General features: G+C 48.8%; 13 protein-coding genes across 13 annotated transcripts; 4 read left to right on the forward strand and 9 right to left on the reverse strand.

Moving 5' to 3' along the window:
* Positions 1-20: 20 nt before the first annotated feature.
* B0J16DRAFT_332260 (uncharacterized protein) lies at positions 21-1,834 on the reverse strand. The gene is made up of 3 exons (XM_046126692.1): positions 1,502-1,834; positions 1,219-1,428; positions 21-1,167 (listed from the first exon to the last, which is right to left on the reverse strand). Exons 1-3 carry the CDS (start codon positions 1,662-1,664, stop codon positions 170-172), a joined length of 1,371 nt encoding a protein of 456 aa, XP_045985974.1. The 5' UTR covers positions 1,665-1,834; the 3' UTR covers positions 21-169.
* A 54-nt stretch (positions 1,835-1,888) lies between these two features.
* On the reverse strand, positions 1,889-3,533 carry B0J16DRAFT_368347 (P-loop containing nucleoside triphosphate hydrolase protein). Its single transcript, XM_046130210.1, has 3 exons — positions 3,316-3,533; positions 2,625-3,265; positions 1,889-2,574 (listed from the first exon to the last, which is right to left on the reverse strand). The coding sequence occupies exons 1-3, from the start codon at positions 3,444-3,446 to the stop codon at positions 2,180-2,182; spliced, it is 1,167 nt and encodes a 388-aa protein (XP_045985975.1). The 5' UTR covers positions 3,447-3,533; the 3' UTR covers positions 1,889-2,179.
* A 149-nt stretch (positions 3,534-3,682) lies between these two features.
* Positions 3,683-6,183, reverse strand: B0J16DRAFT_368348 (phosphatidic acid phosphatase type 2/haloperoxidase). Its single transcript, XM_046130211.1, has 4 exons — positions 5,764-6,183; positions 5,484-5,700; positions 4,103-5,364; positions 3,683-4,044 (listed from the first exon to the last, which is right to left on the reverse strand). The coding sequence occupies exons 1-4, from the start codon at positions 5,888-5,890 to the stop codon at positions 3,962-3,964; spliced, it is 1,689 nt and encodes a 562-aa protein (XP_045985976.1). The 5' UTR covers positions 5,891-6,183; the 3' UTR covers positions 3,683-3,961.
* Positions 6,184-6,653: 470 nt separating this feature from the next.
* B0J16DRAFT_53525 (uncharacterized protein) lies at positions 6,654-7,673 on the forward strand. The gene is made up of 3 exons (XM_046134018.1): positions 6,654-7,276; positions 7,330-7,416; positions 7,508-7,673. The coding sequence occupies exons 1-3, from the start codon at positions 6,850-6,852 to the stop codon at positions 7,627-7,629; spliced, it is 636 nt and encodes a 211-aa protein (XP_045985977.1). The 5' UTR covers positions 6,654-6,849; the 3' UTR covers positions 7,630-7,673.
* Positions 7,674-7,773: 100 nt separating this feature from the next.
* B0J16DRAFT_53514 (uncharacterized protein) lies at positions 7,774-10,467 on the reverse strand. The gene is made up of 7 exons (XM_046134017.1): positions 10,154-10,467; positions 9,807-9,977; positions 9,390-9,751; positions 9,277-9,338; positions 8,377-9,228; positions 8,237-8,321; positions 7,774-8,189 (listed from the first exon to the last, which is right to left on the reverse strand). The coding sequence occupies exons 1-7, from the start codon at positions 10,376-10,378 to the stop codon at positions 7,910-7,912; spliced, it is 2,037 nt and encodes a 678-aa protein (XP_045985978.1). The 5' UTR covers positions 10,379-10,467; the 3' UTR covers positions 7,774-7,909.
* An 876-nt stretch (positions 10,468-11,343) lies between these two features.
* Positions 11,344-12,740, forward strand: B0J16DRAFT_368351 (uncharacterized protein; the record flags this gene model as incomplete). Its single annotated transcript, XM_046130212.1, has 4 exons — positions 11,344-11,755; positions 11,820-11,974; positions 12,031-12,388; positions 12,438-12,740. The coding sequence occupies 4 exons, from the start codon at positions 11,344-11,346 to the stop codon at positions 12,608-12,610; spliced, it is 1,098 nt and encodes a 365-aa protein (XP_045985979.1). The 3' UTR covers positions 12,611-12,740.
* On the reverse strand, positions 12,741-13,726 carry B0J16DRAFT_332269 (DNA polymerase delta, subunit 4-domain-containing protein). Its single transcript, XM_046126693.1, has 2 exons — positions 13,032-13,726; positions 12,741-12,984 (listed from the first exon to the last, which is right to left on the reverse strand). The coding sequence occupies exons 1-2, from the start codon at positions 13,455-13,457 to the stop codon at positions 12,814-12,816; spliced, it is 597 nt and encodes a 198-aa protein (XP_045985980.1). The 5' UTR covers positions 13,458-13,726; the 3' UTR covers positions 12,741-12,813.
* A 119-nt stretch (positions 13,727-13,845) lies between these two features.
* B0J16DRAFT_299347 (WD40-repeat-containing domain protein) lies at positions 13,846-15,344 on the reverse strand. The gene is made up of 4 exons (XM_046124532.1): positions 15,274-15,344; positions 15,182-15,218; positions 14,555-15,103; positions 13,846-14,503 (listed from the first exon to the last, which is right to left on the reverse strand). The coding sequence occupies exons 1-4, from the start codon at positions 15,274-15,276 to the stop codon at positions 14,133-14,135; spliced, it is 960 nt and encodes a 319-aa protein (XP_045985981.1). The 5' UTR covers positions 15,277-15,344; the 3' UTR covers positions 13,846-14,132.
* A 395-nt stretch (positions 15,345-15,739) lies between these two features.
* B0J16DRAFT_53566 (uncharacterized protein) lies at positions 15,740-16,441 on the reverse strand. Its single transcript, XM_046134019.1, has 2 exons — positions 15,874-16,441; positions 15,740-15,814 (listed from the first exon to the last, which is right to left on the reverse strand). The coding sequence occupies exons 1-2, from the start codon at positions 16,181-16,183 to the stop codon at positions 15,765-15,767; spliced, it is 360 nt and encodes a 119-aa protein (XP_045985982.1). The 5' UTR covers positions 16,184-16,441; the 3' UTR covers positions 15,740-15,764.
* Positions 16,442-16,776: 335 nt separating this feature from the next.
* On the forward strand, positions 16,777-18,176 carry B0J16DRAFT_53575 (Septin-type guanine nucleotide-binding (G) domain-containing protein). The gene is made up of 3 exons (XM_046134020.1): positions 16,777-16,981; positions 17,113-17,675; positions 17,728-18,176. Exons 1-3 carry the CDS (start codon positions 16,864-16,866, stop codon positions 18,058-18,060), a joined length of 1,014 nt encoding a protein of 337 aa, XP_045985983.1. The 5' UTR covers positions 16,777-16,863; the 3' UTR covers positions 18,061-18,176.
* A 2,866-nt stretch (positions 18,177-21,042) lies between these two features.
* On the forward strand, positions 21,043-23,308 carry B0J16DRAFT_53610 (Glucanosyltransferase-domain-containing protein). The gene is made up of 3 exons (XM_046134021.1): positions 21,043-21,439; positions 21,532-21,831; positions 21,881-23,308. Exons 1-3 carry the CDS (start codon positions 21,434-21,436, stop codon positions 23,048-23,050), a joined length of 1,476 nt encoding a protein of 491 aa, XP_045985984.1. The 5' UTR covers positions 21,043-21,433; the 3' UTR covers positions 23,051-23,308.
* Positions 23,309-23,450: 142 nt separating this feature from the next.
* Positions 23,451-23,819, reverse strand: B0J16DRAFT_410825 (uncharacterized protein; the record flags this gene model as incomplete). The annotated part of the gene is made up of 1 exon (XM_046133187.1): positions 23,451-23,819. One exon carries the CDS (start codon positions 23,817-23,819, stop codon positions 23,451-23,453), a length of 369 nt encoding a protein of 122 aa, XP_045985985.1.
* Positions 23,820-25,007: 1,188 nt separating this feature from the next.
* B0J16DRAFT_53636 (uncharacterized protein) lies at positions 25,008-27,123 on the reverse strand. The gene is made up of 2 exons (XM_046134022.1): positions 26,454-27,123; positions 25,008-26,102 (listed from the first exon to the last, which is right to left on the reverse strand). The coding sequence occupies exons 1-2, from the start codon at positions 26,892-26,894 to the stop codon at positions 25,074-25,076; spliced, it is 1,470 nt and encodes a 489-aa protein (XP_045985986.1). The 5' UTR covers positions 26,895-27,123; the 3' UTR covers positions 25,008-25,073.
* Between the last annotated feature and the right edge of the window lie 207 nt (positions 27,124-27,330).

Consider the following 27,330-nt stretch of genomic DNA (forward strand, 5'->3'; position numbering starts at 1 on the left):
ATATGTTTAAAGCTATGTGACCTCAATCGGTGCTTGTAATTTTGAGGTATCGAAACGTCGTCTTTGATTCAATATGGTATCCTAAAAGGCTGACTACATGATGTTGACATACAAGCAATTTCCGCTATCTTCTTTCATAACAGCCACTCAGATGATGATGTAGATTCAATCAGCTCCCCAAGAAGCCTCTCGACATATTTCGTGACAACTGTGAGCTCCTCGCATCAAGTTTGGCTGCAACGAGAACACACTCAACGCCTCTGCCGTTTGGCGCATACTGGATGCGTAACCTCCACTGTCCAGTCTTGACAACCCATTCCTCATTTTCAGAGTCTCCATCCACACGCTTTCGCTTGCGCGGATAATCGCTCCCAGAAGTCTCACTTTTGATGAATTCCTCAAGATAGTCCTTGCCGTCAAGAATGATAGCGGATTCGGGTTCAAGGAGCACGCGAACGTAATCATCCGTTAACAAAGAGTTTCCGAGAGCTGGGGATTGGCTCGTCTGGAAAGAGCTCAATTTTGATGATACGAGCTCAAAGAGTTTTGCGACACGGGCTTTGGTGTCCCTGAAGAACTCTGCTTTCGCATTGCCTCCTGAGAAGTGAAGCTTTGTCGTCTCGCCGCCAATTTCGAGGACCAGTTCTGCAGGCTTGTCCTCTAAATAAGGTCGAGCATACTGTACGTAGCCTGCTAATGGGTCTGTGTTGCTGACAAACACGCTGATACCGCTCTTTTGGATGTTTTCAAGGCGAAGGACAATCTCGTCCCGTCTTGTTGCTTGGTTATAGCTTAACGAATGTGGGATCAAGCGTTGTTCAAGGCCTTTGAAATGGAAGTAGCGCGCATCGCTAAGAAGTTCCTGTCGGTGTGTTTCGTCACGAATATGGATCGGGTATCCGCGCAGAAAGTGCAAGAGCTCAGCGAATGTATCAGCGCTGCGCTTCGGAACCGACGGAGGGAGAATCGAAGGTGGACGGATAAGACCTTCCCGTTCGAGGCCGGGAAAGAGATCGTCCGGGCGAGAGAAGAACGCTGCGAAGCCTAGCGAGAAGTAATTCGGAGAGTTGCCGGGGTCCTTAAAGATTTCTCGAGGAATCTGAAACTCGCGATGGCCGATGGAGATAAAGATGCTCTCCTCATAGAGCTGAGAGATCAACTTCGGTACTGTAGTCAAATCGTTAAACAAAGTTATACTGTACGAATAGAATGACAAACAGCTATAAAATTGCGCATCTGAAAAGAGTCGCACAAAGTGCTCGCCGTCGCGGGGTTGCACATGGTAGCCCTGAAGATGAAGCGAGATGTCGCGAAAGATGGTAGGGTCGCGATCGATGTAGAGTGTTCGAATGTTAGAGCTCGACTCGTCGTTTCGTTCCTTTGCTTGTTCCAATTGACAAACAAAGTACTGGGAGAAGTACGATGGCGCTTTGAGAAACGTTAGCTTCGCGTTCCTATACGTGGCGCATTGTCGCAAAGAAGATTGAAGCTTCAGTCTTACCGTCAGAGGACAACGAAGCTCCCGAAAGCTTAAACAGTTCGCTGCCAATCTGAATGGGAAACACGCGCTCGTGAGGGAGAATAAGCGGGATTCTCGAGACGTTGCGCTCTGACAGCGGCTCAACAGTCAAGGGCCCTGTTTCCGAGGAAGCGATTGAAGTCATTGTGGCTGATCTATAGTACAACGAAAGCGGGTTTTTGAATTTTATATCGTCTTGCAGTTAAAAGGCGACAGCGCATGGACAGAAGCCATCCTTGTCGGTCTCGAAAGAGATCAAGTCGCAGCGCAACGGTTCGTTGATTGATAAGGCAAGGTCAGGTCGGCCGCCGTGCCTAAGGTGTAAATTTAGGCTGTCTTGACAATTGCAGCTTACACGAGAGCTGCAGCGGTAAGCTTGCGCCACTAGACATAGAATGGGGCTGACAGATGTATTATCAATGAATTGACTTTTCAATAAGGTATTTGACATCAGCTTAGACTATTTTGGTGCTTATGATGGTTTCATTCATGTTGTTCTATGTAACGCCTTTGGCCGTTGTAGCACGATCTGTGCTCTATAGCTTCATACATCCTCCTCGTCATTCGAAGATGCGAACCATGTGGATGCAAATATAACCCCATTATGTTCATTGCAATAACTCAGAACTTCCCCCCATTGGTCAACTTCACAACGTTCGCTCACCGACTCATCAACTCAACTCCACCTCGAACAACTCCAATGACGGCTCCGGTCTGGATGGCCTCGCTACTTCCGCTGGCGACTCTATGCTCGATGTTGGCGAGGCCGTCCAACCAAGTGATCATAACCTCAGGGCTGACTTCTAATTTCACCAGCTCCTCAGATAGAGCTGTGATGATATCAGCTAGGGCAAGACCCCGCGACATCTTGAGAGCGTTGACTGTGTTGAGACAGGCTGTGACATCTGATGTCTTAAGCAAAGTCGAGACAATCTCCTTAATAGCATCTGGTGGCGGTGCTGCAATGCAGTTGTAGATTGTTTCTGTTGTGATGTTTTCACGTTGGATCTCGCTGTCGGGCACTTTAGGTGCATTCTTTTCTCGTAGTGGTGTGCCTGAGAACTGGTTAGCAACTGGGTAAGACAATTCTTGTAATTATACTTACTTGATGCATGGCATGCTTGTAGAACGTTCAGGGCTCTTCGCATATCACCCTTACTCAACTTCACCAGCGCATCAACTGCCTCTCCTCTAATTTGGACATGCTCCTCCTCTACGACCTTGTCCACCAAGACTCTGATATCACCCTCCTTCAACGGGCTGAAACGGAACCGTGTGCATCGACTTAAAAGAGCCGGGCTGAGTTTATGGGAGTAGTTGGCAATAATGCAGAATCGAGTGTTGGTTGTGTACTTTTCCATAATTCGTCGCAGAGCCATCTGGGCGGTACTTGTCATGGCATCAGCCTCATCGAGCACAATTAGCTTGAATCCGGCCATTGTGCTGCCGCCGGAACGAGCAGAGGTGAAGATCTGCTTGGTACTAGCGAATGTCTTGATCTGCTCTCGCACAACGTCGATACCACGATCGTCTGAGGCGTTGAGCTCGAGAACCATTTGGCGCATGTTGGCAGCGCCATAGATTCGGCGAGCAAGCGCAAGAATTGTTGATGTCTTTCCTGTTCCAGGAGGGCCGTAGAGGAGGAGATGGGGAAGGCGGTTCTGGTCGATGAATTTGTTGATGGTAGCGAGAATGTCTTGGTGACCGGAGACGTCGTCGAGAGTGTTTGGTCGGTATTTCTCGACCCTGCACTTCGTTAGCCCACGGTTTTGGAAAGGGTTGGTTTGGCTACTCACCAAGGTAAGCTATCTTCAGCTTCGACTGGTAGGTTGGCAGCACTGCGCTTGCCTTGCTTGGCTTCAGAAGAAAAGACAATATCCGTGCTAGGAGCAGGGACATCAACGTCCATCTCGTCTATATCGGACATTTTGGCGGTATTGATTTTTGAGGCCCTGTAATTATTTCGAGGATAGTAGTGTAGGGAGTGCTGGTTGTCGCTCAGATTGGGTTCGTCTGTAGTATGGAAGTTTGAATATTGAGGTCACTAGGAGACACGCGCTAGGTTGCAGCTAAACGCGTCTGGACGTGACTGTCAATTAAGACCCCTGCACATAGCAACGGCCAATCACAATCAAGCATATTTCAACTTCAACTAACATGTATATAAAACAAGACTTTCTAAACATATAAAAGCCTGGCAGTGAGCTGTATTCATAACGCTTTTTGGACTCGAACCTGACCGTAAAGTACTTATTCAATGACCCATCTATGACAACTCTTGAGTTATCTACAGCCAGGCCCAATGAAGCTCAAGGTGATCCATCAAGCGCCTATCATTCATCGCCCTATGTGTTCATTACAAGAAGAATAATCTAAATTATGTCCCAGAGACCACTTTAAACAGCGCAATAGGCGGTCTCTCGTCTCTTATCATCTCGTCAATCATTGTTCACGTAGTTGATTCGTCCCCAAGCCTACCAGCTCAAACATTATAGGGATTATAGCAACTGCAAACCAAGCGATACCTAGAAATAAATTAGCAATCGTCGCTCTTGACTTCAAAAAGAGACGAGATAGACTTACCAGTGTACACAACAAGCTTTGTTACAACCTCGACGTCGTATCGTACACGGGGCTTGATCAACTGTGAGAACATCTCCTTTTCTCCCAATCCATCTTCTGTGCCCGTAACAAAAATATCGACCTGATCGTCCTCGGCAGAAGGTGTCATCACAACTTCGCCGGTTCCCATCATTTGTTCATATTCGACAATACGACGAGGCTGCGAGCCAGATGCCTGAGCACCCTTTCCGGAATGGTCCTCGTGTATGTTTTGAAGCTCAAGGTTGCTCGATCTGCTCTTCAAGCTATGGTTGCTGCTGACGCTTTCACGTCGCTTGCGCTCCCTATAAGCCAAAGTCTCGTAAGCATCCGCAGCACTCTGAGGTCCGATGGACACAGAGCGACCTCGAGTCGTAGGGTTTCGGATACTCTCAACCATGCGTGGGAAGTCGGACGGTGAAGGGAACAGCGTATCGATTCGAGAACCTATCGGCACGGTCTTGTATTTGCTGGCAGGAGTGAAGAATCGTCGAGGCATATTCATACCAACCTGCTCGATGATTCGGAATAGATGAGGTAGAAGCTTCAGTAGCAGAGGCTTCATAGTTTCACGCCAAAGAAATACAACCAAGACGCCAAATACGATTCTCGCCACGTTCGCAAGCAAGCCTAAGTGTGTAATATCCACAGCTCCGCCACCATGCGCATGAGTCTCCCAAGGGTCAATTGCAATCTTGCCATATGTCCAAGTACCAAACTCGAGACCAATTAGAACACCAGCAAAGGCAACACTATCGTCGTAGCACGGGCAATCGTCTGCGGGCTCGGGATGAATGCGCACAAGAACCAAGATTATCAGAGCGGCCACAAAAGGCGCAATCCAAGTACTGGAGTGCATGTATGCGTCCAGGGGAGGTCCGTAGTAGAATTCGAGGAGAGAGATGGCAGCGCCCATGATTGATCCAATAATAACATCCAAAAAGCCGTGCATGCCGCAATAGAGTCGTCCGAATATGATTGAGGCAGCGTAAAAGTAGGAGAGGAATTCCAGGGCAATCTTCGTAGTCGGAGGAAGTGTATTCTCGGGACTGCGCAATATGAGGAGCGCATAAACAGCGACAGAGACGGCATTTGCGCTATGGGTCGAAGGGAAACCGTATTCGAGGGCCGCAGAACCAGACATGGTAATTCGGTGCAGAGGAGGCGACAGCGGGCGTGGAAGAGAGTAGAAGTCCTTGATAAAACCTGTCCAAAAGACACCGAGGGCAAGGATATGGACGAGTCTAGAAAAGCAGTATATTAGCACCTCATTATCCAATGTCGTATTGTCGCCTGCACTGAAACTGCACAAATCATCTATGGCGCAGCGTATGCAGACAGACCCGAGTGTGGTATGACTTACCCTTTCCCAAAGGCCGCATATCCGCACCAGAAGCAGATCGGCAACCCGATCATAAAGAAGGTATGAGTTCCGAGGTTCGCTGTGATGGCAAAGTAACTATCGAGAGCGGGCGTTCGTATCTTATCCTGCATCCAGGCAAGGTAAGGCGTCTCCCATCGGATCAGGGGCAGCATCTGCTGGCGCAGGTCGTATCGCCATTTCGGGAGAGCGCGCTTGTCTGTAAGACGAGGGGGAATCAGCAGAGCTCGGGGCGCAAGAGAGGCCGCATAGAGTTATGTACAGTGATCAAGACTCCTCAGCCCAGCATCAGGAACATCGTCGCCTTTGGCATGGCCGTTCGTAGTAGGAAGAACCGCTGCTGTGGTTGTATTCGGCGACGGCGGGGCATCGCGTTTAGGATCGCTCATGGTTCTTTGGCGGAAGAGAAAGACGAGAGGAGGGGTCAATTGCGACGAGGACGAGATCGGGAACGACGACGAAACATTGAAGACAAGTATACAGCTAAAGAAAGAGAAGAATTGGAGCAGAGCACAAGAACGGCCCAAAGTTATGATTAGAAAGACAAATACGCAGGCCGAGGAGTTGGGGTAGTTTAATTTAGGTAGGTGTATAAGGCAGTGGGAGAGTTTGAAGTGGAGATTGTCGCTTGGATGCTGATGTAGGGATATAAGTCATGGGTGTAACATTGGATGGATTAAACTTGGCAGCGCTTTACAATACTGCAGGTAACCAAGTATTTGGTTTGGATTATGTGTCAGCTGCGGGACATCTATTACTGTATCCAAGGCCGGCGAACTCATCGCTCAAGTTTGTGGTAATCCTCTATAAACCCTTGCTGAACCCCGAAGCGAAGCGAGGCCCGTCATGGAAACTGTCCATACCTAGGCCTAGGTAGAGGCCTACCAAGAAAGGTCAACTGCTTACCACTAATCCTGCGGCATGTTTACTCAAGATTACTATCTTGGGTAGTATTCCAGGGTATCTTGAGTAACTGATCAGTACAGCTTGTATGTATTTCAAGTGTAGGAACATATCGTCCTCGATCGGGTACATTAGTACTGTACAGGTATGACATGTGTCAAGCCAGGAACCGATCGCTTGGCCAGGGGTCGCTAAAAATCGTGACGTCGAATGGTGTGTTAGTCGGTTCAATGGGCAAGCACCCTATAACCTCAAGATAGACAAAATATTCGTCTAATCATACTGCTTGAATACGAATAATTCCCAGAAAGTAGAAGTGGTCATTATAAAAACTTGGTAAGAAAGGTAGGTAGCTAGTAGACAATTCTTAGTGGTCAAGCATATCCCCGTCTAACAAACTCAACCTCAAAATTTCACCACAACATCACCAACTCATCCTCCAACAATGTCCTTCTCTCTCCGCGGCAAACACGCCGTCGTGACCGGAGCCACCGGCGCAATCGGCTTCCGCATAGCAGCCGCCTTCGCCGAACGTGGCTCCGTTGTCACCCTGCTAAGCCGATCTGCACCAGATGCCCGACTGAGTCTCGAGCACCAGCTCACTACGTACCAACCGGATCCTGAACGCAAGGATATGGGTGATGAGTTCCCAGAGAAGCACCGGTTCATGCGTCTGGATGCTACCAAGTCTACCATGTTCAAGGGTCTCTTTGGTTCTACTGTTGGGCCTGTTGATGTCCTCGTTAACTGTGCTGGCGTTAGTCAAACCTCGTTTATCAAGAGGACTTCTGATGAGGATATTCGGAATATTCTCGATACAAACCTCCAGTCTGCGATTCTTGCTTCTAAATATGCGAAAATGAACGCTCACGGTATGTCCTCTAATCTATACAGCTTCACTGCATGATCTCACACCACATCTCAGGCTGCATCATCAATGTCTCGAGTCTAATGGCCAACAAGAATGGAGCTGGTGCTTCAGTATACGCCGCTTCAAAGGCTGGCCTCGTAGGTACGCTTATAATCTCCCTATTTTTTGCTACAAGCAACCCAAATTATTGTACATGCAAAGAGTATAACCCGCTCACACCATATCCTTGCAGCTTTTACTCGTGCCCTAGCCACTGAGTATAGTCCTCGCTCCATTCGCGTCAACGCCTTGCTACCTGGTTGGATAGCTAGTCCAATGTGGGATCGTGAGTCTATCCCTCCCTCTGCCTCATAAAAGGGCATATATTAGGCGCCCGTCGCCCATGTAAGAAAAGGGTAATGTTAATGTACAACCCTCCTTTCTAGATCTAAAGCCAGATATTCAGCAGCAATACCTCAAGGACTGTCCCTTGCGTCGTGTAGGACAACCCGATGAAGTGGCCGACGCCGCTATCTTCCTGGCGACGAATCGTTTTGCAAACAACTGCGTTCTAAACCTCGATGGCGGTTTAAGCGCCACATAGTAAAACATCCAACCCGCTAATATGCGTATCATTTTCACGGCCCGCGATTCATCAGTCATCAATGACAATTGCGCCCCCACTGACGGGGCCTTCATTCTGGTCCACGTCCACGATTTCGGCCGCTGACGGTGTCATCTTGACCTTCTTCAGGGGCTGACCGCCGTCTTCTGTATGCGTTCTCTTGACCCCCTTGGGCTCAACACTTACGACTTCTCCGTTTGCCTCACCATTGGCGTTCGACTCGGCTGGCTGTGGCTTCTTTGGCCGGCGTGGGATCTCGGGCTTGTCGGAGAACTTGGCCTCGACTGGTTTCTTGTCTTCTTCCAGTGTACTGTAATATGTAAGCCTAGTCCAAAAAGAGAGTAGATAATGACAAACCCTTCTTGGATGTTGATGACAACGTTAACAAAAGTATCTTCATCATCTTGATCGATGACGGTCAAGAACGAGTCCTTCTTGATACCTATCATGCCGGTTAGCCTAATACGCAGTGCCATGCCCAGTATTTAAAATCTTACCAAGTTCAGTGAGTTTCTTTGGTAGGTTCTCATCGTCACCATCCTCGAAACACTCAACCAGAGTGCCCACATCGTTGTTCACAACAAACTCCTTGCCCTCATAACCAAGCTTTGATTTGACGATCTCGTCAACAAAGTCTTTGAGAGTCGCCCGGGAAAGGTCTGCAACGACGCTGGTGAAGTAAACACTGCAAACTGGGCAGTCTGGATTTGGTTCCCGGGACCTGTCCGGAGCTAGTAGTCGAGCGGAGGCGAATGGTGTCAAGAAGACCTCCTTAGACTTATTATACTCGCCCTTCAGTACCTTGAAGGACTGGAGGACGCAGAGTCCAGCAACAATCGCGTTGGTGGTGGCGATCGCGGGAATGATGTTACCAGCCATCTGCTTCGTATCAAATCGAGACTTCTTGTCGATTCCAAAGATATGCGAACGGATGTTTGCGCTCGCTGTCACAAAGTCAAGTGTGTCGATGTCATCCTTGTCAAAGCTAATTGTCGGTTCAGGGTCTTCGGGTGCTTTGTTCTTCTTGAGCTCCAGAATCTTGTTGCTTAATCGGTCAAGACTGTCATTGAAGACCACGAGACTCTCTTCGAGAGACCACACTCGTTGATCATCGTCGAGAACTGCCTTTTTATCGGCAATAGTATCGTTGGCTTGCGCGAGGACAGTATCGTACTTAAGAGGCTCTGGTGCTCGTCGCGATGTCCACATATCCTCAACAGAACGCAGTCGTTCGATATCGGCATTGAAGACCTTGTCGAAAAGCATCTGGGGGAACTTGGATGTGCCAGTAGCATCTCGGATCTGTTTGAGGGCTTCTGATTCCTTCTTCAATTCCTCAATCTCCTTGGCTAGTATCTGTCAGTACGTGATGCTCATCGGCGCGACAGCTAACCTACCATTGTCAGCATCAGTCGAGTGGTCGAAAGCGGCCTGGTCTTCGCTAGTGCCAAATATTTCACTGCGAGCTTCGTTAGTAATATTTCGAGCGCATTTATTTGTTCGTGCATACTTGAGTAGGTAGCTTTTGCCCCAGACAATGCAGTGAATGGGTTGGCTGGGTGTACTTCGAATTGTGCACACAGGGAAAGATTTGGGTGCCTCTTTAGGAGTACAATCGTAGCATGCGGTCACACCCTTTTTAATGACCTGTACCTGGCCGTTGAATCCCGTGGTGCCACTCTCAATCAGTGGCACATCAGCTGCCAAACACATCTTGTTCACGTGTCTCCGGGCCTCGAGGTTGTCCAGAGCATTAAAAGCGATGCGGAACTGCTGGAACCATGCCACAGTAAACTGATCATCTTTAATGTTGGCGTGGTGCGCGACGATTTTGACGTTCGGGTTGAATCTCTGTGCCGCCTCCTTGGCTACCTATACGCCTGTGAGTATTCTACTAGCTTCCAAGTACCGCGAGAAGATGACGCACTAGTGCTTTGGACTTCTTGATGTGTTCGTGTCGGAAGAGGAATTGTCGGTTCAGGTTCGAGAGATCGATGGTATCGAGATCGACAATGTGGATTTCGCCGAAGCCAGTGAGAACAAGATTCTTGAGAAGCTCGCAACCAATTCCACCGGCGCCGACCATGAGCACGCGAGCCTGCGCAAACCTAGTCAGCTCTGAAGACAAACAAATACAATACCAAATCACCGCATTGTCGCATGGTATAAACACCGGCTTCTTATGCGCCGCCACCATGCATCTTATCGCGTTCAAGGTCGATTTGTGGCGGAGGTGCAAAGGTAGAAACCTGGTTGCGTGAAGAGCAAACGTACCTGCTTGACTTCGGTATTGAGTGATGCGCCCAGGGATTGTTGATTGTGTCGGTCACGCGTTACTACGGGCTGACGTTTTTGGGGCGCATTCTCGGTAGAAGCAGGCTGTTGCTGCGTTTGTTGTTGTTTTTGCTGTTGCTCCGCGGGAGCTGAGGCCGGAGCAGTGGGAGCTTCGATCGCAGGTTGCGTCTGAGCCGGAGCCTGATCTGCGCTCGTCGCATCCATCGTTATAGTTTTCTCTCAGTCGAGAGGGAATAAGTATAGAAAGAAAGCTGAAGCCCGGTACGAGGGCTGCGCATGCGCTTGAGGCTGATGCGCTCGATTTACTTTCGTGGAGTCGTGGCGATCGCGGGAGGTTGAAGGTGCGAGGTTGGATTAGATGTTGGATGTTAGTGGTGAGAGAGCTAATACAGAGCACCCAGCAGTAATGCAGGGGTCAAGAGTGACCAATCAGATTCACCTATCACAGTAAATCGAGCTTCTGAAGCCGGGAATCTCGAGGAAATTCCAGGCTTCTGATTGGGTTTGGCGGATATGTGGGTACTATGTCGAGAGTCACAACCTGTAAAGATGACCGACGTGAATGGGACTGTACTGTACGGATAACATGTACTGTTCAATAGATGATAGTAATATCGACTGCAAACGACGTTGAAATTAAGGGGCACAATGGCAAAACAATTTGGTTCTATCATACATTCAAACATTCGTATAAGTTTTCATGATAGGTAGAGTTCACTTGTCAGGTGTGACCTACAGCTGTGGCCTGTAGGGTTCAACCTGCTCAAGATGGAAATCATGATAAGATTGAAGAAATGTGAAACTTTTGTTTGTCTTTCGTTTAATGTTAGGCTTTAAAAATCTATCCAGTGTCTATCCTACCAATTGGTTATCTGTACCTGTATGAGCTGTCATCCAATCTGGTTTATTTTCGTGTTTCAGCCATGGAAGACAATCAAGCCCAACAGTAACAGCTGGACGCAGTGACCACGGGGACCCCCGGGTAGGGAGAAAAAAAAATTAAGGGACCTGATACTCAAATCGACTTTGAAAGTCTAGACCGAATGATTCAGACAAAGGAGCCTTCAGCCATACTCACTCCTTAACATTGATATTTTCACACTTTTTACTTTCACTCAACTTCCATTCTTTTCTCACTCACTTAGGCTTGACAATTTACTCCTGTAATCATGTCTGACGACGAAGTTGACACTGAGCTTCTTGAGCTCTTGCGCCAGCACATGCAGGGAAAAGTTCAAGTACAGGAAGAACCCGAGACAGGCGTTCTTGAAAGCGCCGAGTATGTCTATGATAGCTGTATCGATGTTGCCGTCGATATGCGTGCCTCGAAAAAGGCAGCCGAGAGTATATACAAGCAGATGCAGCAAAAGAGTTACTCAACTGCCACATGGTCAGAGCATGAACTTCACCCCAAGGCCAAGGATGAAAGCACAGTCAACTTCATATTCACCATGGACTTGTTGAACTTTTCGTTCTGGTCTGAGTTGCCTGATGATGAGAGATTTGCCATTGAATATCGTGGAGAGAAGTGGACTGGTTATTGGAGTTTGGTTGCAGCTCTCCAAAGGGCCTTAGAGGAAGGTAAGTAGCCTTTGTTCATGGTGACTCACCACTAGTAAGACTAACACTATCTTCTCAACTCAAGATATCCCTATCACGGACCCTTTCTATTGGCAAAATGAACAAGAGTGTACTCTTGAGTCCATTAGACATGTATTTAGATCATGCACTGAGGAGGAGATTCCCCTGCTTGAGGAGCGCTTAGACTGCCTTCGAGAAGCCGGCCAAGTCCTCTGCAAAGTAAGTCATTCTGACCCCTGCATTGGAAATACTCAGCAGCTCACTAACATTTTTAGTATTATGATGGCTCTGTTGCCGAGCTGATTTACACAGCTGATGGATCTGCGGCTCGCTTGGTAAACCTCCTGGCGCAAGACTTTGATTGCTTCCGCGATGAGCATCGCTACGAGGACGGCAAGATGATTCGCTTAATGAAACGAGCTCAGATCCTCGTTGCTGATCTTTGGGCCTGCTTCAACGGCGAATCGTATGGCGAATTCAGGGACATTGACAAGATCACCATGTTCGCCGATTACCGTATCCCTCAGATCCTCATGACCATGGGGGCCTTGTACTGCTCTCCGGGAATTGCAGCGGCTATCAAGGACAAGAAGATGATAGAGAGTGGGTGTTCATGGGAATTGCAAATACGAGGTAAGTCGTCCGATCTGCCATTGCCATCATAATCGCTGATCAAAAACAGCCTGTAGTATCTGGTGTGTCGAACTGATTCGGCGTGAAATTCTGCGTCAGCATCCTGACGCTCATGTCAACGCCATCCTTATAGACTTTTTCCTTTATGACAGCATGAAGGAACTAGAAGCGGCTGGGAAAGAGCCCATCCCCCATCACCGGACAAGGAGTATTTGGTATTAGACAAGTGCCGCAAGGCCTGTTACTCTAGATTTGAGTGTGTTTCACAAAGTTTGTTGGAGTTTTGGTCATAGATATCATTTAACGAACCTGTGTTGAGCTAGAGAGCAGAAACGACAATAGATAAAGCCACATTGGCGCGCAAACATCATTCTCCCAAACGCCCTGCTACCCATACGCAATTCATTGACACCAAACGGAGTAGATCAAGACCCCACAGCCGTTGAGTTGAGGATCTCATCCATATGTGCTGTTTCAATCTGGTCATTACCCTTGCTTTCTTCTGAAAGAAGAACAGCAAGAACCTCAATGGGAGGGTTAAGACCCAGACGATCCGCTCGCTTCCAACGCTTCATGCGAGGCGTGCCAATACAGGGCTATGTGGATTAGCTTCAGCATTGTAACAAGAATCGAGCTGACTTACACCATATTGCGAGCTGACATCGAAATATCGAAGAACTTTCTCACTCTGAGATACACCCTCCTGATGCAATCGAGGAGTAGTCCACTGGTTCTCAATAGACTTCCAGTACTTCTTGATTTGCGCATCTGTGATTTTTCCTGCTTGAAGCTCCAACTCGGATTTCTCAGGCTCTGGCGCTACCTCAGGCTCTTTGACCTCTTCCTCAACCTCTATCTGCTCAGGCTCCGCAGTTGCCTTATCGACAATGTCCTCTGGCTCCTTCTGCTTTGCAAGCTGACTGGGGTCGATCTTGGCAACAGAAGGCGAGATGATAGATTTCTTGGCGTTCTTCGGCACAGGCTTTGTTACTTTGTTTGAAAAGCTGAGAGTCGACTGTCCTTTGGCAGTCGCGCCCCTGTTGCGAGCGGATCGTCGAGTGGTGGGCATGGTGGGCTCAGATTCCGAAGCGAGATGATACTTAAAGTGAAGGTGTAAGTGACGGAAATGAATGCAACCCAGCAATATGTAGATTCGGTATGTATTCGGACGACAGAGATTATGAAATATCCCTTTGCAGAATATACCGTTGAGAGAATGGATGATGATCAATTCAGAATGTATTAAGAGCTACAGAGGCAGGCAGGTGGTTGGCTGCTTCTTAATTAACGGCAATTACAGGGTCGGCGGCAGGTGGGCTCTGGCGTTGAAAGGGTAAGTATGACGGAGTGCAAGCCTTACGATTGGCAGGGCAACGCGAAGTGTAGCGCGAGATCACGTGCGTCAGTTACATCATATCATTAAGCCCAACCTCCCCAGCCACTGGAGAGATAGACATGATGATGAGTCCATGAAGAAAGCTTTGGTAAAAGAGTATTGGGCTACTATCCGTATGATGCAGTTGAAACGGCTTACTCTTTATTTGGACATCCCGAACTGTGACTCAAGAATCGTCTTTTCTGATACTCCCGAGACAGTGTCCGGTGGTTGTAGACAAATCATCTAAAAGTTACATCCTCTCTTGATAGCTTGCTGTCTTTGCAGTTGATTCATTTCTCGTCTAGTGATTTTGTCTTTGAACTTGCCGCTCCTGATATGAAAGCAGACATCTATCCAACGCCATCATTAACCTCCAGTAGCCTCCCGGTAGAAAGTGAGGCTCCTGTTGGCACCAGCCGTGCAGAACATCTCACTCCTCACAGTCTTTGGCAGCCACTTCACCGACCAAAGGGCCTTGTCCGTCTCACTGTGTGTAGCAACGCAAGCAGAGCGTTCGACCGACCAGACCTTCACCTTTCCATCCATAGATCCACTTAGGAGGTATTCTCCAGTGTCACTCCAGTCAAGACAAGTAATCCATGAAGAGTGACCCGTCAGGTTACCAACGTGCTCTCCGCGCTTCATGTCGTAGAGTGCGATGATGCCAGCGTCACCTGCTGCAGCAAGTCGGGAACTACCTGGAGAAAAGGCAACAGATCGCACAGGCTTCGCAAGACCTAACGGGTTATGTCAGTGGAAGTCAATAGAAGTAGCTTAACGAAGCCTACCAGAAAGCGAGTACAAGACTCTCCCTGTGTCGTTGTTGAAGATGTAGACAGAACCGTTCTGGTGTCCGCTAGCTGTGAATTTACCATCCCGGCTCAAGTCCACAGACATGCCGAAGCTGCCTGAGCCAGCGCTTCCAGTTTCGTACTCGCGGATCTTGGGCATCTTTTCATCAACAATGTCCCAGACGTTAATTCGCCCGTCATTGGTAGTGCTTGCAAGGTAAGAGCCATCTTCACTAAGCGCCAGCGCCCAGGCCTCGCCGGGCTTTGATGATGACGCTCCTGAGATCTCACCACCCAGGCTCCATTCACCGGTGTCGTTGTTGACTTTCCAAACCTTCACCTCGCCTCCAAAGCCAGCACTCGCTGCAACGTTGCCGTTCCGTGAGGCGCACACGTGGTGGCACCCTAGCTTGTGCGCATCTGAAATGGACTGCTTGAGCGGGAATGAAGGATCAGTGGTGTCATGGATATGCAGCGTGGAAGAGCCACTGCCTGATATCACGGCCTTGGGTGTGGTCGCAATAGAGAAGATGTCGGTGATGTGGGCTATACGCTCTCAGTAAGCTGGTCTTTCAAGGCGAAGTATTGCATATTGTCACCCCGCGGCGGGGAGGTAATGCTCACCATTATCCACGGTATGCGTGGTCAAATATTGTTTCGACTGATAAAGTTAGATCATGCCTATTGCCTTCGAGATTGTTTGTATCACAACTTACCATAACTCCCACCTCAGTCCAAAGAGCGTGTTTTCTTCACTTTTTAGTATGACGTTGTGTATGAATGAAAGTGATTGACTGGGGGAGCTGCGAATGCTACAAGGTGGGGCATCAAAGGGTCATTTAAGCAGAGCTCCAGCTCCAGAATAGAAGGAAAGCAACCACATCCATACAGCAATATCCTGAATACCTATCAAGGGTGCAATAGGAACTGAATAAATAGTACTGTAGGAACGCAATATCAGAGTATCACACGTCAAGGATACAGTAAACAGGCAACGCTATACCATAAGCTGGCACTGTCTATCATCACGAACGCCTTGCTATAATTCAATAAGGGCTGAAAGGGAACGCATTTGGTCTAAACTTTTACTTGTTGTTCATATTCCTACAAGGCTCAAACGAGCCAAAACGCCCGTGGTATGCATGATCCCGTGGTGACTATACAAATTCTTGTTACAGTAAATCATCAATATTCCATTGTCTCTCTTTTATTCTGGTCTGTTGCTGGGGTAGTCCTGTCGCCACATTTGCTTCATTTCTGCACTCTGTTAGGGCTTGTTCCCAGGTTAATGAATGGTATAGGCAACCATAACGTACCTTCAAGACAATGTTGACATAACCGATGTGTGCGCTTGGGTTGTCCACATCCAGGGCACTTGCACAGGCCATTCTGGTCCTTCAAGGCCTTGCCAGCCATTTGTCTGGATCGCTTCTTCGAGTGGGAGACCTTGTTCTTGGGCACAGCTCGTAGTACAGACTCCCAGATATCATCAATGGTGGGGAGGTTCAGAGAGACACCGGGGATCGCAATCGACAACGTGGGGAAGAGCTTCTGGCTGAATGTTCGGAAAGAGACCGCAGAAAGCAGGGTCGGCGAAGAGAGTCGGGGGAGGAGTGCGGAAGCCATCTTGATAGCGAGGTGTACGTCGAATTATGATGATGGAGATATATCGAATTTGGCGGTACCGGCAGAGTTAAATTGAGACAGTCGCAGGCCGGAGTGTTGAACCGAGTCAAACTCAATTGGTCGATTCGTAGCTATGGGTTCGTAGACGACCGATGTCTGGCAAGACAGGACAAATTGATCGGTCCGTCGGTTGTTGAACTCGAATTGGAGTCGCGATGATCAAAATGCGCAGGGCTTCAATTCAGATTCCGACTGTCAAAAGTCTGATGGCCTGGTCTTTTCCCCAAAGTGCCGGCGGGCCAATCATCAGCTAACTTGCGCACAGACCCGTTTCAACCAATGAAGAGCTCCAAACGCGCTTTCCCCCTTTCTTTGGGACCCTGGACCTCCCTGCTCCCTGACACCTCCCTTCCAGTACGGAAATTGTTTGCTAAGGTGGCAGGAGCAGCAGCCCAGTGCCCGAAAAGTTCCCCCTAGCATCCCGTCGTGTTCAAGCCTCTCCTAAATCTCCAACTCCAGCTTCACTACATCTCCAGGCGTCACTTTAGCTTGTGTGCTCGTCTTGTCCTTTGTTGCTTCGAGTCCAGTCATTCTTTCTTGGAATATCTTCGACATTCCCAAGGTCCAACTCTTATCTACGTTCACTGCTTAATTTAACAAGTGTCGACGAATTATTCAAGATGGCCGCTCCTCCCAACACTATCTACCCCCAGAGCCATGTCGGTTTCGACAGCATCACTTCTCAGATTGAGAAGAAGCTCTTGAAGCGTGGTTTCCAGTTCAACGTCATCTGCGTTGGTAAGTCTTTGCACAACTGCCCGCCGCAGGCCCGCCTCAATTGCGCCAACTACCGTGGTGTGATGCTGGTGATACGGCAGTCAGTTTGTATGCGGTCAAGCTCGTATGCTAATATATCTTGCGCATTGTAGGTCAAACCGGTATGGGCAAGTCGACGCTCATCAACACCATCTTCGCTTCTCACCTGATCGACTCCAAGGGTCGCTTCCAACCCGACGAGCCCATCCGCCAGACCACCGAGATCCAGGCCGTTTCCCACAACATTGAGGAGAACGGTGTCCGACTTAGACTCAACATCGTTGATACCCCCGGCTACGGTGATCTCGTCAACAACGACCGCTGTTGGGACCCCATCGTCAAGTACATCAAGGATCAGCACTCCGCGTACTTGCGCAAGGAGCTCACTGCACAGCGAGAGCGCTACATCCAGGATACCCGTATCCACTGCTGTCTCTTCTTCATCCAGCCTTCAGGCCACTCTCTTAAGCCCATCGATATTGTTGTTCTGAAGAAGCTTTCAGATGTTGTCAACGTCGTCCCTGTCATCGCCAAGGCCGACACCCTGACTGTTGAGGAGCGTCAGGAGTTCAAGGAGCGCATCAAGGAGGAGTTCGCTTTCCACAACCTTAAGATGTACCCCTACGACAACGAGGAGTTTGACGATGAGGAGCGTGCTTTGAACGGTCAGATCAAGGTAGGTCCATAACTGGCTCGACACTAATAGGACGAATGCTAACGTATGGCAGAACCTTGTTCCCTTCGCCGTTGTCGGATCCGAGAAGTCGATCATCGTCAACGGTAAGCAGGTTCGCGGCCGTCAGAACCGATGGGGTGTCATCAACGTCGAGGACGAGACTCACTGCGAATTCGTCTACCTGCGAGACTTCCTCCTCCGAACCCACCTCCAGGATCTTATTGAGACTACATCTCAGATCCACTACGAGACCTTCCGTGCCAAGCAACTGCTTGCCCTCAAGGAAAGCAGTGCTCACGGTGGTGCTAGCAGCCGACCCATCAGCCCTGCCGCCGATCGCGAGTTGAGCCGAAACTCGCAACGAATGACGATGAACGGCTACTAAGCTGACTTTCTGTTTGAAGTTGTGCTGGCGATGGAGCGACGGCGTCTCGGGGCAGCTCGATAGCCCGCATATGTTACGACACTCCATATATTTCACGGCCTGATGTAGAGCAACCCAAAAGTAATTGCTTTTTCAGAAGTGCTTTGGTTGACGAAACCATGGTGAACTTCCGAAAGCTTCACATCATTTCGATGACATCGGCATGCGAGCAAGGACGGGAGCAGTAATCTTATGAGGTATGGACCAAGGAGACGGGATCTGGTCAGTTGGGGTCCAGAGACTCGTCTCGTGGTTACATGCCTCTGGAAGTGTCTGCTAGTCAGTCCGTATCGAAGCTGTACACGACTTTCTTCTTTTTCTTTCAGTGTTACCCCGGAGAGCTATTTGGCCTTTTTTTATGCTTTAATAAGACCGATTACCCCATACTCTAATCTGGAGTTAGTTTCGTTGCCTACATAGTGTATCAATTCCATTGGAGTTTCTGACGTACTTTTTGTGTCCTGAACGTGTATGATCGTGAGTTGGAAGTTGGTGATAATACTCTCAACCTCGTGTCAAGGTTGAGTTGGGTGTTGGCGTACTAAACAGACTGCCCAGGCACCATTCCAGCTGCTGGGGAGTGTGTTGTATACGGCACGAATGGTTTTGCGAGCCCGAATCACGTATGTCCACATAGAATGTCCGTTTGCAAATTGACTGTATATAGTGATGTAGGGTAATTCGAAGCAACTTGGTTTGTTTTCTTAGTGAGACCTCAACATGTGCCGATTGAGCATGCAGGACATGAGACAGCTGCTTTCTTCTCTTTTTCAGATTGATCACTGGATAGATCTCGTGTAATTGTGCGTTGGACGGACTTGGCATAGCATGGGAAGTCTTTGACCAACCAACATTCATATGGATGGAAGTCAGTTGACCTAGGATCGACTGGAACTTGCAGATAGGAAACAAACGAGAACTTATCTATCACTAAGTACCCCTAGTTTTCATTCTATATCTAGTCTTGACATTGGCCACTGAATAACTGAATAAATACCAAGACTTTAATCTATGATAAAACACAGTGACGTAGTGATCGTTATATCCGGAGCACGTATCGCCCGGAATGATTTATCGCAACTCATAGGAACTAGACAAAACGCACAGGGTCGAGAAACCACAATAAAAAGGCTCGTGGGTTGCGATCCCTGCCACCAAGTCTCGGTTTCCAAGTTTCAACTTAATGCGCTATGAAGCGCCCATTAATTATTGATGGGGTAGCTTCCGCATCGTGGGGGCATCGATAGCCCGTGCTCATTTACGAGGGCGTAAAGTGTCCAGTATCAAAAAGGAGGATGCAGACAGAGAAAATGAAGGGATCGTGAAGAGACACGCTAAAGTTGAGGGTAAAGACGCCCGTCTGAGCTGGACTAATGAGGATTGAAAGCCCGAGTACATCAATGCGCTGTCACATGGTATCAGGGATATTTGATTCATGTCACTGAATCGCTACTTGATCAGGTGTTACTGCTGTTGTGTTTTGAGGTTAAACAGTTGCATATCTTGAGCCTCAGAATGATTCTTGTTATACTATTGGCTCTTGAACAGTACCCTAAAAGGTAAGAGAGTGGCAGTGGGTAACGATTCACTGCAACATCAAATAGTGATACGTACATATGTATGAGTGACGATCTCGACTCGACTGTTTCTGCTGCAAACAGATGTGATATTTGTTGTCCAAGCCTGGGCATATCTTGGCCGCACAAACCAAGTGATATGAAGAGCAAAGATCGCTTGTCCTTGACCGACGTCCAGAATGACGATATTCTGGAGTTGAGGCCAAGGAAGTTGAGGTTGATGAGAGATTTGACAGAAGTTGCCAGTAATTTTAAACTTCTGGAAACTTGAGATTGCGGTGGGTGAATGTTGCAAGGGTGTCTGTCTGAATGAAACGTGGTGGGACCTTGCCATGGACTCTTTAAACGGTCACTTGTCATTCATCAACAGTGAATGGTAGATCTCAGCATGGCGTTTAGAGTGGCTTGACGAATGAAGATTCACCAATTGAGTTTGAGATTCGAATCTTGCTTTTCTAGGAATTAGACTTTCTGATACAGGCGCTGGTTTCTGTTCTCAGCCGCCTCCAAGAACCAAGACTCTTGTCTCAGACGCTTTCTGTCCAGTCATTCCCGTAAATCCGTCTTGGTTGACCCCATTCTCCTTGTTCAAATGACCGACTCTAGACTGCAAACGGTAAAGCGAATTTTCTCTTCCTAATACTGCCAAGTGCTTTCTCTTCAAGCGCCGCTATCTGACCCTGGCAACCGACTTGACTAGGTCCAGGACCCATGGCAACCAGGGTACTGTAATAAGTGCAATTCTGTGTTCTTTCTAGTTTGGGCAAGAGGAAAGATTAAGAGGGATTTGAGTTGAGAAAAGTGAGAAACAGAGTTTGCAGATATTCCAAGTCACTACTATGTCGACCTGACTATTTGATGGTAGACTATTTTGTTTACTTTACCAATCAGATACACATGCATCTCGTATAATTTATACTGGCTAATCGGCTTGGCTTGGGTCTTGGCTCCTGCCGGAACTTGATTTATTCGCATGCTAAATCCAAAATGCCATGGCCGGATGTCCGATAGTGGTGTAATAGACTGAAAGCGGTCCTGAGCCCAGGCCCAGGCCTATGCTCACCTCATCTGTTACCTACCTACCTATTGTGCCTATCTCATAGATACCTAGTAGTTAGAGGTTGTGTCTTGTGTTGATGAGATATCCCCTTTCTATCCTGGCTTGACCTCTCGGTATTCTTTCTTATTTGAGCCATTGCCAATTATCCATCCATTCACTCAGTAATATTGCACCTTCCCCGTGTCTGTTTGCTTGGTACCACTCAACGGCCCTTTCCTTCATCCTTTATCCACTGCGCGGCGCATTTAATTCGATCGATCGCTTGTCACTGTCACTGCCTGTCAGTGGTAGACGGTTCTTGATTACCTTCCCGCTTCGACCTCCGCTGTCACTTCCACTTCCACTTCCACTCCTACTCTTATTCCTTCCTCTCCTCCACCTTCGCTCCTTCTTCCCATTCACTCTTTCGCTAATTACTTCGTCATTCATCGAATTGTGGTCCCTCGTTTCTTTCCCTATCGCTCTTTCCGAGTGCGACAGGCTGCTGGACTTGGCGCATCAACTACTACATCTTGCCTGTGGCTCGCCTTCACTCTCTTCCTCCCAACAACATCGTCAACAACAAATCTCACACACTTTCTGTTGTGCACCGAACTCGCTTTGACTGGCTTTCTGAGACGTTGACCGACCAAATAATACATTTATCGTGATTTTTGGAGAAATTATCACATACAAGACTCAGTAATACGTTATCGCCATGCTTGTATGTACTCTCCCCGTCGCGCCACAACCTACCTTATTCTACAGGTCGCATTGCTCCTCGTTACACCACATACTGACTGACATGCGATTTAGATCAAGGCCGCTCTGTTGGCTCTTGGAGCCGCGGTCGTCAATGCCGTTCCTCCTCTGGAGGTCCAGGGAACCGACTTCGTCAACCCCGATACTGGCAACAAATTCCAGATTGTTGGTATGGCCTACCAACCTGGAGGCAGTGCCGGCTACGACCCTTCCACTGGAAAGGACCCTCTGAGCCATGCGGAGACCTGTATGCGAGATGCTGCTCTTATGCAAATTCTTGGTATTAATGCCATCCGTGTTTACAACCTTGACCCCAACGTCAACCACGATGAATGTGCCAGTATTTTCAATGCTGTAAGTGACATCGTTGGTGTATGTGACACTCTACTGACATTACTCACAGGCCGGCATGTATATGATGATTGACGTTAACTCTCCTCTACCCCACGAGTCTCTGCACTCCCTGGCACCCTGGGAGAGCTACCACGTTGACTATCTCAACCGTACCTTCGCCATTCTTGAGGCATTCGGAAACTACCCCAACACATTGCTCTTTTTCGCGGCAAACGAGGTCATCAACGACGAGGCCACGGCTCAAGATGCCCCTCAGTACATTCGTGCTCTGACCCGCGATCTCAAGAACTACGTCAAGAACAACTTGAAGCGCAAGATTCCTATTGGGTATTCCGCCGCCGATGTCCGCGAGGTTCTGTTTGACACCTGGAACTACCTGCAGTGTACCGATTCCGATGATGAAGACGACATGAGCCGTGCTGATCTTTTCGCCCTCAACTCGTACTCCTGGTGTGGTGCTGAGGCCACTTTCGAGAGCTCTTCTTACAACGATCTTGTCACAGGGTTTGAATCATCTTCTATCCCCATCTTCTTCAGTGAATACGGCTGCATTGAACCCAAGCCCCGCTACTGGAACGAAACCCAAGCCATCTACGGCAGCAAGATGAACACGGTCTTCTCCGGTGGCGTCGTCTACGAGTATACCGAAGAGGAAAACAACTACGGCCTTGTCAAGATCGATGATGACAAGCTTAGTGTCCTCGGTGACTTCAACCGCCTCAAGAACCAGTTTGCTAGAATCAAGTGGGAGTCGGTGCAGTCTAAGGCTGCAAGCAACTCCTCCTCCAACAAGGCCCCAGAGTGCAAGACTAGCCTCATCAAGGACAGCAACTTCGATAGCAACTTCACCATTCCCGACGTTCCTCCCGGCGCCCAGAAGCTGATCGACAACGGTATTAAGAACAAGCCCAGCGGAAAGATAGTCAAAATCTCAGACTGGAATGTCAAGCTTGATGTTAACAACGCTGATGGCACTGCTATGAAGAACCTCAAGGTCGTCCCTCTCAAGGACGACGAGTCTAATGCGTCTGGTAACAACGACGCGGACACTGGCAGCGAGACTACCGACGATAAGAACAGCACCGACAGCGGTAACTCCTCAAGTGGCAACAGTGGAGATGCTAAGGGTAGCGATGATGATGAAGATGCTGCTATCCTTAACCGACCCTTGACCTGGGCCATGGCCTTTCCTCTGGCTGTCATGATGTTTGCGCTATAAGCAACCTGTCCGGAACAGGCGTGCGCAGGTTGGAAGTGTGAGATGTGCAGGATTGACGGTTGGAAGGTGACATGACGACAAGTTTTTGATTTATTAAAGATGCAAAGAGTACACGATACCACACCCCCGTCATTTTGGTGTTAGGGCAACTACTTCTGAGGCTCGGAAACACGAGCCTGCTCATGGAGAGGCTCCTTTAAGCTTCCCAGGGATATGAGCTTTATTCTATGAATACACTGTTTACTATTGGTTAATTCACTTTCAAATCATGCATCAGACGGTATTGTGATGTGATTGTGATTGTTATCGTTGTACGTGAAATGACATATGATTACTATGATCAGAGTTCCAACACTGATATGAAGCTGACTCAGTGAGTCCTTCTCGTTTACTTCGAGGTTCACTTTGGGGCTGTTTTCGAGGTCTCGGTAGACTTATCAGTTGCAACCTTGTCATCGCCCCCCTTTCCTCCGACTTCATGAGTTCGCTGCTCAGTTGCTTTTGTCGACCCCCCGAACCGCTCGGGTTTCTTGGACCTTCCTTCATTGACAACCGATGAAGACCTCTTGCGTTCGTTTTCACCGGGGTAGTATTGACCTAAACTCCACCCACTGTGGATGCTTTGGTCGTGATCCTGTTTGAACGATCGTCGACAGTCGCAGGGACCACATCCATCATGAGTCCCAAAGTCGCCAGCACGACAGCATCCAATACAGCAGTTGGAGTAGTAGTTTTCGTCACCGTCATGGTAGTCAATGTGTTCAGGCATTCTGCGATCTTATACGTTAGTTACAATACGAGGAGGTGACTAGGTATGAGACACTGAACAAGAGTGATATCGACTGACCTGTCGGAAGAGATTTGCAACTGGAGGCTCTGAGATAGGGACGAGGACTCTGGAAAGAATCACAGTTATCAGGATCAAAGACCGTAAAAGATGAAGTCTGAGTTAAGGACTCCACTGATGCAAGCCCAAGGGTGATGTAGACGTTCCATAGACGCAACGAACACCCAGAGGGGATATGCAATAAGAGATGGAAAGAGGAAAGATTGCAGGAGTGGTTCAACGAAGGGCTTGTTTCGGTTTATAAGCTTGAGGCAAAGTCTTGTTTGTCTGAACACTGATGCAGAGAAGGTTTCAACAGTCTACAAGTCTCGCGCGTTTGTACATGCCGACCGGCACCAGTGAATCACCCAGTCAAGCTATACGTAATCTCCCCATCTTATCGTGTACAGAAGACATTGGTAGTCTCTTCGCACTCCGTTTAAGTCGACCTATAGAATCAGCAAAGCAAGGTCATCAGGGACGGGTTCTTGCTGCGTTTCTCCGGCCTGTTTGCTTCCAGACAGTCAGAGATCGCAAGAGGGCTTGAGCTTTCCACAACTCCCTACTCAAGGTCACACGAAGCAAGCAGGCTTAGTTGAAAGAGGAAGGAGCGCGCTGTAAGCAGAGTGGCATAGCGGTTATTCGAGTTGGATGGCCCGAGGTTGACGCCGCGGAGGATATATTTCCAAAAAGGAATCGGATTGCAGAGTTGTGTAATCCAAGACTCGATAGATCCGTTGTCCTTGAAATGGTATGGTTACTCTGGTGTCGACTATTAAGACGGTCTTATATGCAGTGGAAGCTTAGATACAACAATGCGATGTAGGCTAGGAGGCAAACATCTTAAGCGTTTGTAGGTAACGTCGACATCGGTCATATCGGATATTGTAGGTAGTGACAATGGATGTTACATCTCAATCATAGTTCACAAAACTCAGTCAATATAGTCACCAGAACAAATTCATCGAATCCATAAGTGTCATCAAATCTATTAGCTTTCTTTCCGTCATAGCTCAAATACTGCCATACACGGCTTGTTCGACCGTTATTGGTCCCAAGCCCTAGAAATTGCAACGCACCACATGGTAACCGTTTGTCTATCTTGCAGTACAAAATGTCGTTCATGACAGGTATCTCATTTCATACCCGCATCATCCCTTTATACTATACCACCCAATTGGTAAAGTTTTTATCCTCTTAAGCCTGGAACTCCTGCGCCTTGCTCTCCTCCCACTTTCCAGGGACAAGAGCCAAGGGGACAATACCAGAGACGTGCATCTCAGGGCCAAAGATCTTGGCGTCGAGGCCGAGCTCCATAGTGGCGGCCTTCATGTTCTTGAGACCCTCCTGGTAGTTGGGACCGGCACGTCGCACCCAGATAGAGGTCTTGTGCTCGACCAGCTTAGGAGCGAAGTCTCGCAGCGCTCGGATGACACCCTTGAAGGTGCTGGCGACGTTGGTGAAGTTGGCAATACCACCACCGATGAAGAGGACCTTGCCCTCCTCGGTCTGAGGAGCGCGGAGGAGGAGATCGAGGACGGTTCGGGCGTAGTGGTAGGTCTGAGACTCTGTGGGAGCACCAGAGTACTCACCGTAGTTGGCAAGCTCATCAGCGAAACCAGCAGAAGCAATGGCATCAGCGTAGACAACGGAAGCACCACCACCAGCAACCAGTGTCCAGATACGGCCCTTGGCGTTGAGGACGGTAAGCTTCAGAGAAGCACCGGTCTTAGCATCAAGATCAGCAATGTAAGCCTCCTCCTTGGTCAGTTCACGACCGAAGGGAGCAGGGAACTCCATAGGGGGGCCAGCATCGATGCTGATCTTGCCGTCGGCAGTAGGAGCAATGTTGGTAAGACCCAGAGCGGCGGGAGATCGAGCAATAGCCCACTTGACACCACACTCGAAATCAGCGGTCTGGTCGAGCTTGGCAGCAAGATCGAGGAAGTGGACCTCAGCAGAAGTCTTATCCTCGTTGGGGATAACAACGAGAGGGTTGATCTCGAGGTAGGTGAATTGGCAGTCGACGTAGACGGCATATAGGCGGGTGATGAAGTCGACGAGGACGTTGTGGACACCCTCGGGGACCTTCTTGAGGAGAGTGGCAGCGATCTCCTCGTTGGAGGGGTACTCAGCGAGGTCGACGGGGATCAAGAGCTTCTCAGCCTTAGCGTCGACATCACCGACATCAACACCACCTTCGTGGGTGAAGAGAATCCAGTCGCCCTATAGATGGATAGATTAGTAAGTTGATCTTGTTGTTTTGGTAGTTGGGAGTAGACCAGAAGATCGGTCATGTATGTAGATTGCCGTCGGAAGGGTCCGAGAAGGCCAGGGGTTGGCCTCGAAGAGTTGTTATCGCGGCATCCGTTCGCCCGTCTCGGTTCAAGAATGATTACCGGTATAGGTACGAACCAGCCCACAATTCGACGCTTGAAATGCCGACCATGCAGTACAAGTTACTGCAAGCCCCTTCATCCTCATACCTTCTTCTTCCCGAGATATTCACCTCGTGAACTTCTAGTTTATCGACCGATGGCAATCCACATACGCAGGGGAAACATGTCTTCAACTTACATCACGGACTGAGTTGATGTTGATGTAGTACTCAGTGTCTTGGGGATGGGGCACGAAAGGCTCAACGAGGAATTGTCTCAAGACACCAGTGGTGTGCTCAACCTGCTGCTCCTTGCCGGCTCGCTCAGCAACCCAAGCCTTAGCCTCAGGCCAGGACTTGTTGAGGGCCAGAAGACCGCTCTTTCCTCGTCGCTTGATGAGCTGATCGGGCTTGGCGACGAACTTGGCGTCGGCCTGGAGAAGCCAAGGGTAGGTGACCTCAGCCTGGTTCAAGATATCGTCAACGTTGGCATCCTCAGGGAAGTGCAGCGAGGCGAGTCTGCTGGGAGGGTTGTGAGTGGTAGGCGCAGGAAGAGGGCTGGCCTTGATAACGGGGGCGCGGGTGAGGTGGTAGTTGAGGATGGCCTTGCCGTCGGCCTCGAGAATCGACTTGGCGGACATTGTGAATTATGAAGAGTTGATGAGGAACGGGAGAAAAGGTAAGATGGAATGAGCTGGCGAGTGTCGGCTTATTCCTTTTTTATTCAATTCTGGTTGGGGAGAGCGGGTTAGTGTCTGTTTGACGTTTATTCGAGGATGGACCAGCAGTGTCGTCTCGCAAGCGTGCAATCAAGTTGGAAGTCGAAACCAGAACCAATGTAAGTTGGTCAAAATATTGGGTTCAACGACTATCTATACCAGCGCAATGCCAATGCTCAAGCGAAGCAAAGCAACTGTAATTGCGACTGGCTGCAGCTCGAAGTCGAGAGTTGACGATGGTCGGCGGGGAAAATGGTAAAGACTCACCACTGCACACAAGCTCAAGTGGGCTGCGACAATGAAGTTGAAGTTGAGGGTTGGGAGGGAGAGGGAGAGATTATGACAAGAGATGGGGCAA

Source organism: Fusarium flagelliforme, assembly GCF_020744385.1.
Source record: "Fusarium flagelliforme strain FIESC 12 MPI-CAGE-AA-0113 chromosome Unknown B0J16scaffold_2, whole genome shotgun sequence".
NCBI lineage: Eukaryota > Fungi > Ascomycota > Sordariomycetes > Hypocreales > Nectriaceae > Fusarium > Fusarium flagelliforme.

Bases quoted from the DNA above. Each gene is read 5' to 3' on its own strand.
- B0J16DRAFT_332260 (XM_046126692.1), bottom strand. From the start codon at position 1,664: ATGACTTCAATCGCTTCCTCGGAAACAGGGCCCTTGACTGTTGAGCCG. The intron at 1,429-1,501 runs GTAAGACTGAAG...CGTTTCTCAAAG, and splicing joins AGCTTCGTTGTCCTCTGACG to CGCCATCGTACTTCTCCCAG. The intron at 1,168-1,218 runs GTTTGTCATTCT...ATTTGACTACAG, and splicing joins AGATGCGCAATTTTATAGCT to TACCGAAGTTGATCTCTCAG.
- B0J16DRAFT_368347 (XM_046130210.1), bottom strand. From the start codon at position 3,446: ATGTCCGATATAGACGAGATGGACGTTGATGTCCCTGCTCCTAGCACG. The intron at 3,266-3,315 runs GTGAGTAGCCAA...AACGAAGTGCAG, and splicing joins GCTGAAGATAGCTTACCTTG to GGTCGAGAAATACCGACCAA. The intron at 2,575-2,624 runs GTAAGTATAATT...ACCAGTTCTCAG, and splicing joins ACAAGCATGCCATGCATCAA to GCACACCACTACGAGAAAAG.
- B0J16DRAFT_368348 (XM_046130211.1), bottom strand. From the start codon at position 5,890: ATGAGCGATCCTAAACGCGATGCCCCGCCGTCGCCGAATACAACCACA. The intron at 5,701-5,763 runs GTACATAACTCT...CTCGTCTTACAG, and splicing joins GCTGAGGAGTCTTGATCACT to ACAAGCGCGCTCTCCCGAAA. The intron at 5,365-5,483 runs GTAAGTCATACC...CTGCTTTTCTAG, and splicing joins TATGCGGCCTTTGGGAAAGG to ACTCGTCCATATCCTTGCCC.
- B0J16DRAFT_53525 (XM_046134018.1), top strand. From the start codon at position 6,850: ATGTCCTTCTCTCTCCGCGGCAAACACGCCGTCGTGACCGGAGCCACC. The intron at 7,277-7,329 runs GTATGTCCTCTA...ACCACATCTCAG, and splicing joins TGCGAAAATGAACGCTCACG to GCTGCATCATCAATGTCTCG. The intron at 7,417-7,507 runs GTACGCTTATAA...ATATCCTTGCAG, and splicing joins TTCAAAGGCTGGCCTCGTAG to CTTTTACTCGTGCCCTAGCC.
- B0J16DRAFT_53514 (XM_046134017.1), bottom strand. From the start codon at position 10,378: ATGGATGCGACGAGCGCAGATCAGGCTCCGGCTCAGACGCAACCTGCG. The intron at 9,978-10,153 runs GTACGTTTGCTC...AGGTTTGCGCAG, and splicing joins TCAATACCGAAGTCAAGCAG to GCTCGCGTGCTCATGGTCGG. The intron at 8,190-8,236 runs GTTTGTCATTAT...TACATATTACAG, and splicing joins GTCATCAACATCCAAGAAGG to TACACTGGAAGAAGACAAGA.
- B0J16DRAFT_332269 (XM_046126693.1), bottom strand. From the start codon at position 13,457: ATGCCCACCACTCGACGATCCGCTCGCAACAGGGGCGCGACTGCCAAA. The intron at 12,985-13,031 runs GTAAGTCAGCTC...TAATCCACATAG, and splicing joins ATGTCAGCTCGCAATATGGT to CCCTGTATTGGCACGCCTCG.
- B0J16DRAFT_299347 (XM_046124532.1), bottom strand. The intron at 15,104-15,181 runs GTGAGCATTACC...GAGAGCGTATAG, and splicing joins CACGCATACCGTGGATAATG to CCCACATCACCGACATCTTC. The intron at 14,504-14,554 runs GTAGGCTTCGTT...ATAACCCGTTAG, and splicing joins AGTCTTGTACTCGCTTTCTG to GTCTTGCGAAGCCTGTGCGA.
- B0J16DRAFT_53566 (XM_046134019.1), bottom strand. From the start codon at position 16,183: ATGGCTTCCGCACTCCTCCCCCGACTCTCTTCGCCGACCCTGCTTTCT. The intron at 15,815-15,873 runs GTACGTTATGGT...AACAGAGTGCAG, and splicing joins ATGTCAACATTGTCTTGAAG to AAATGAAGCAAATGTGGCGA.
- B0J16DRAFT_53575 (XM_046134020.1), top strand. From the start codon at position 16,864: ATGGCCGCTCCTCCCAACACTATCTACCCCCAGAGCCATGTCGGTTTC. The intron at 16,982-17,112 runs GTAAGTCTTTGC...TGCGCATTGTAG, and splicing joins GTTCAACGTCATCTGCGTTG to GTCAAACCGGTATGGGCAAG. The intron at 17,676-17,727 runs GTAGGTCCATAA...AACGTATGGCAG, and splicing joins CTTTGAACGGTCAGATCAAG to AACCTTGTTCCCTTCGCCGT.
- B0J16DRAFT_53610 (XM_046134021.1), top strand. The intron at 21,832-21,880 runs GTAAGTGACATC...CATTACTCACAG, and splicing joins GTGCCAGTATTTTCAATGCT to GCCGGCATGTATATGATGAT.
- B0J16DRAFT_53636 (XM_046134022.1), bottom strand. From the start codon at position 26,894: ATGTCCGCCAAGTCGATTCTCGAGGCCGACGGCAAGGCCATCCTCAAC. The intron at 26,103-26,453 runs GTAAGTTGAAGA...ATCCATCTATAG, and splicing joins ACATCAACTCAGTCCGTGAT to GGCGACTGGATTCTCTTCAC.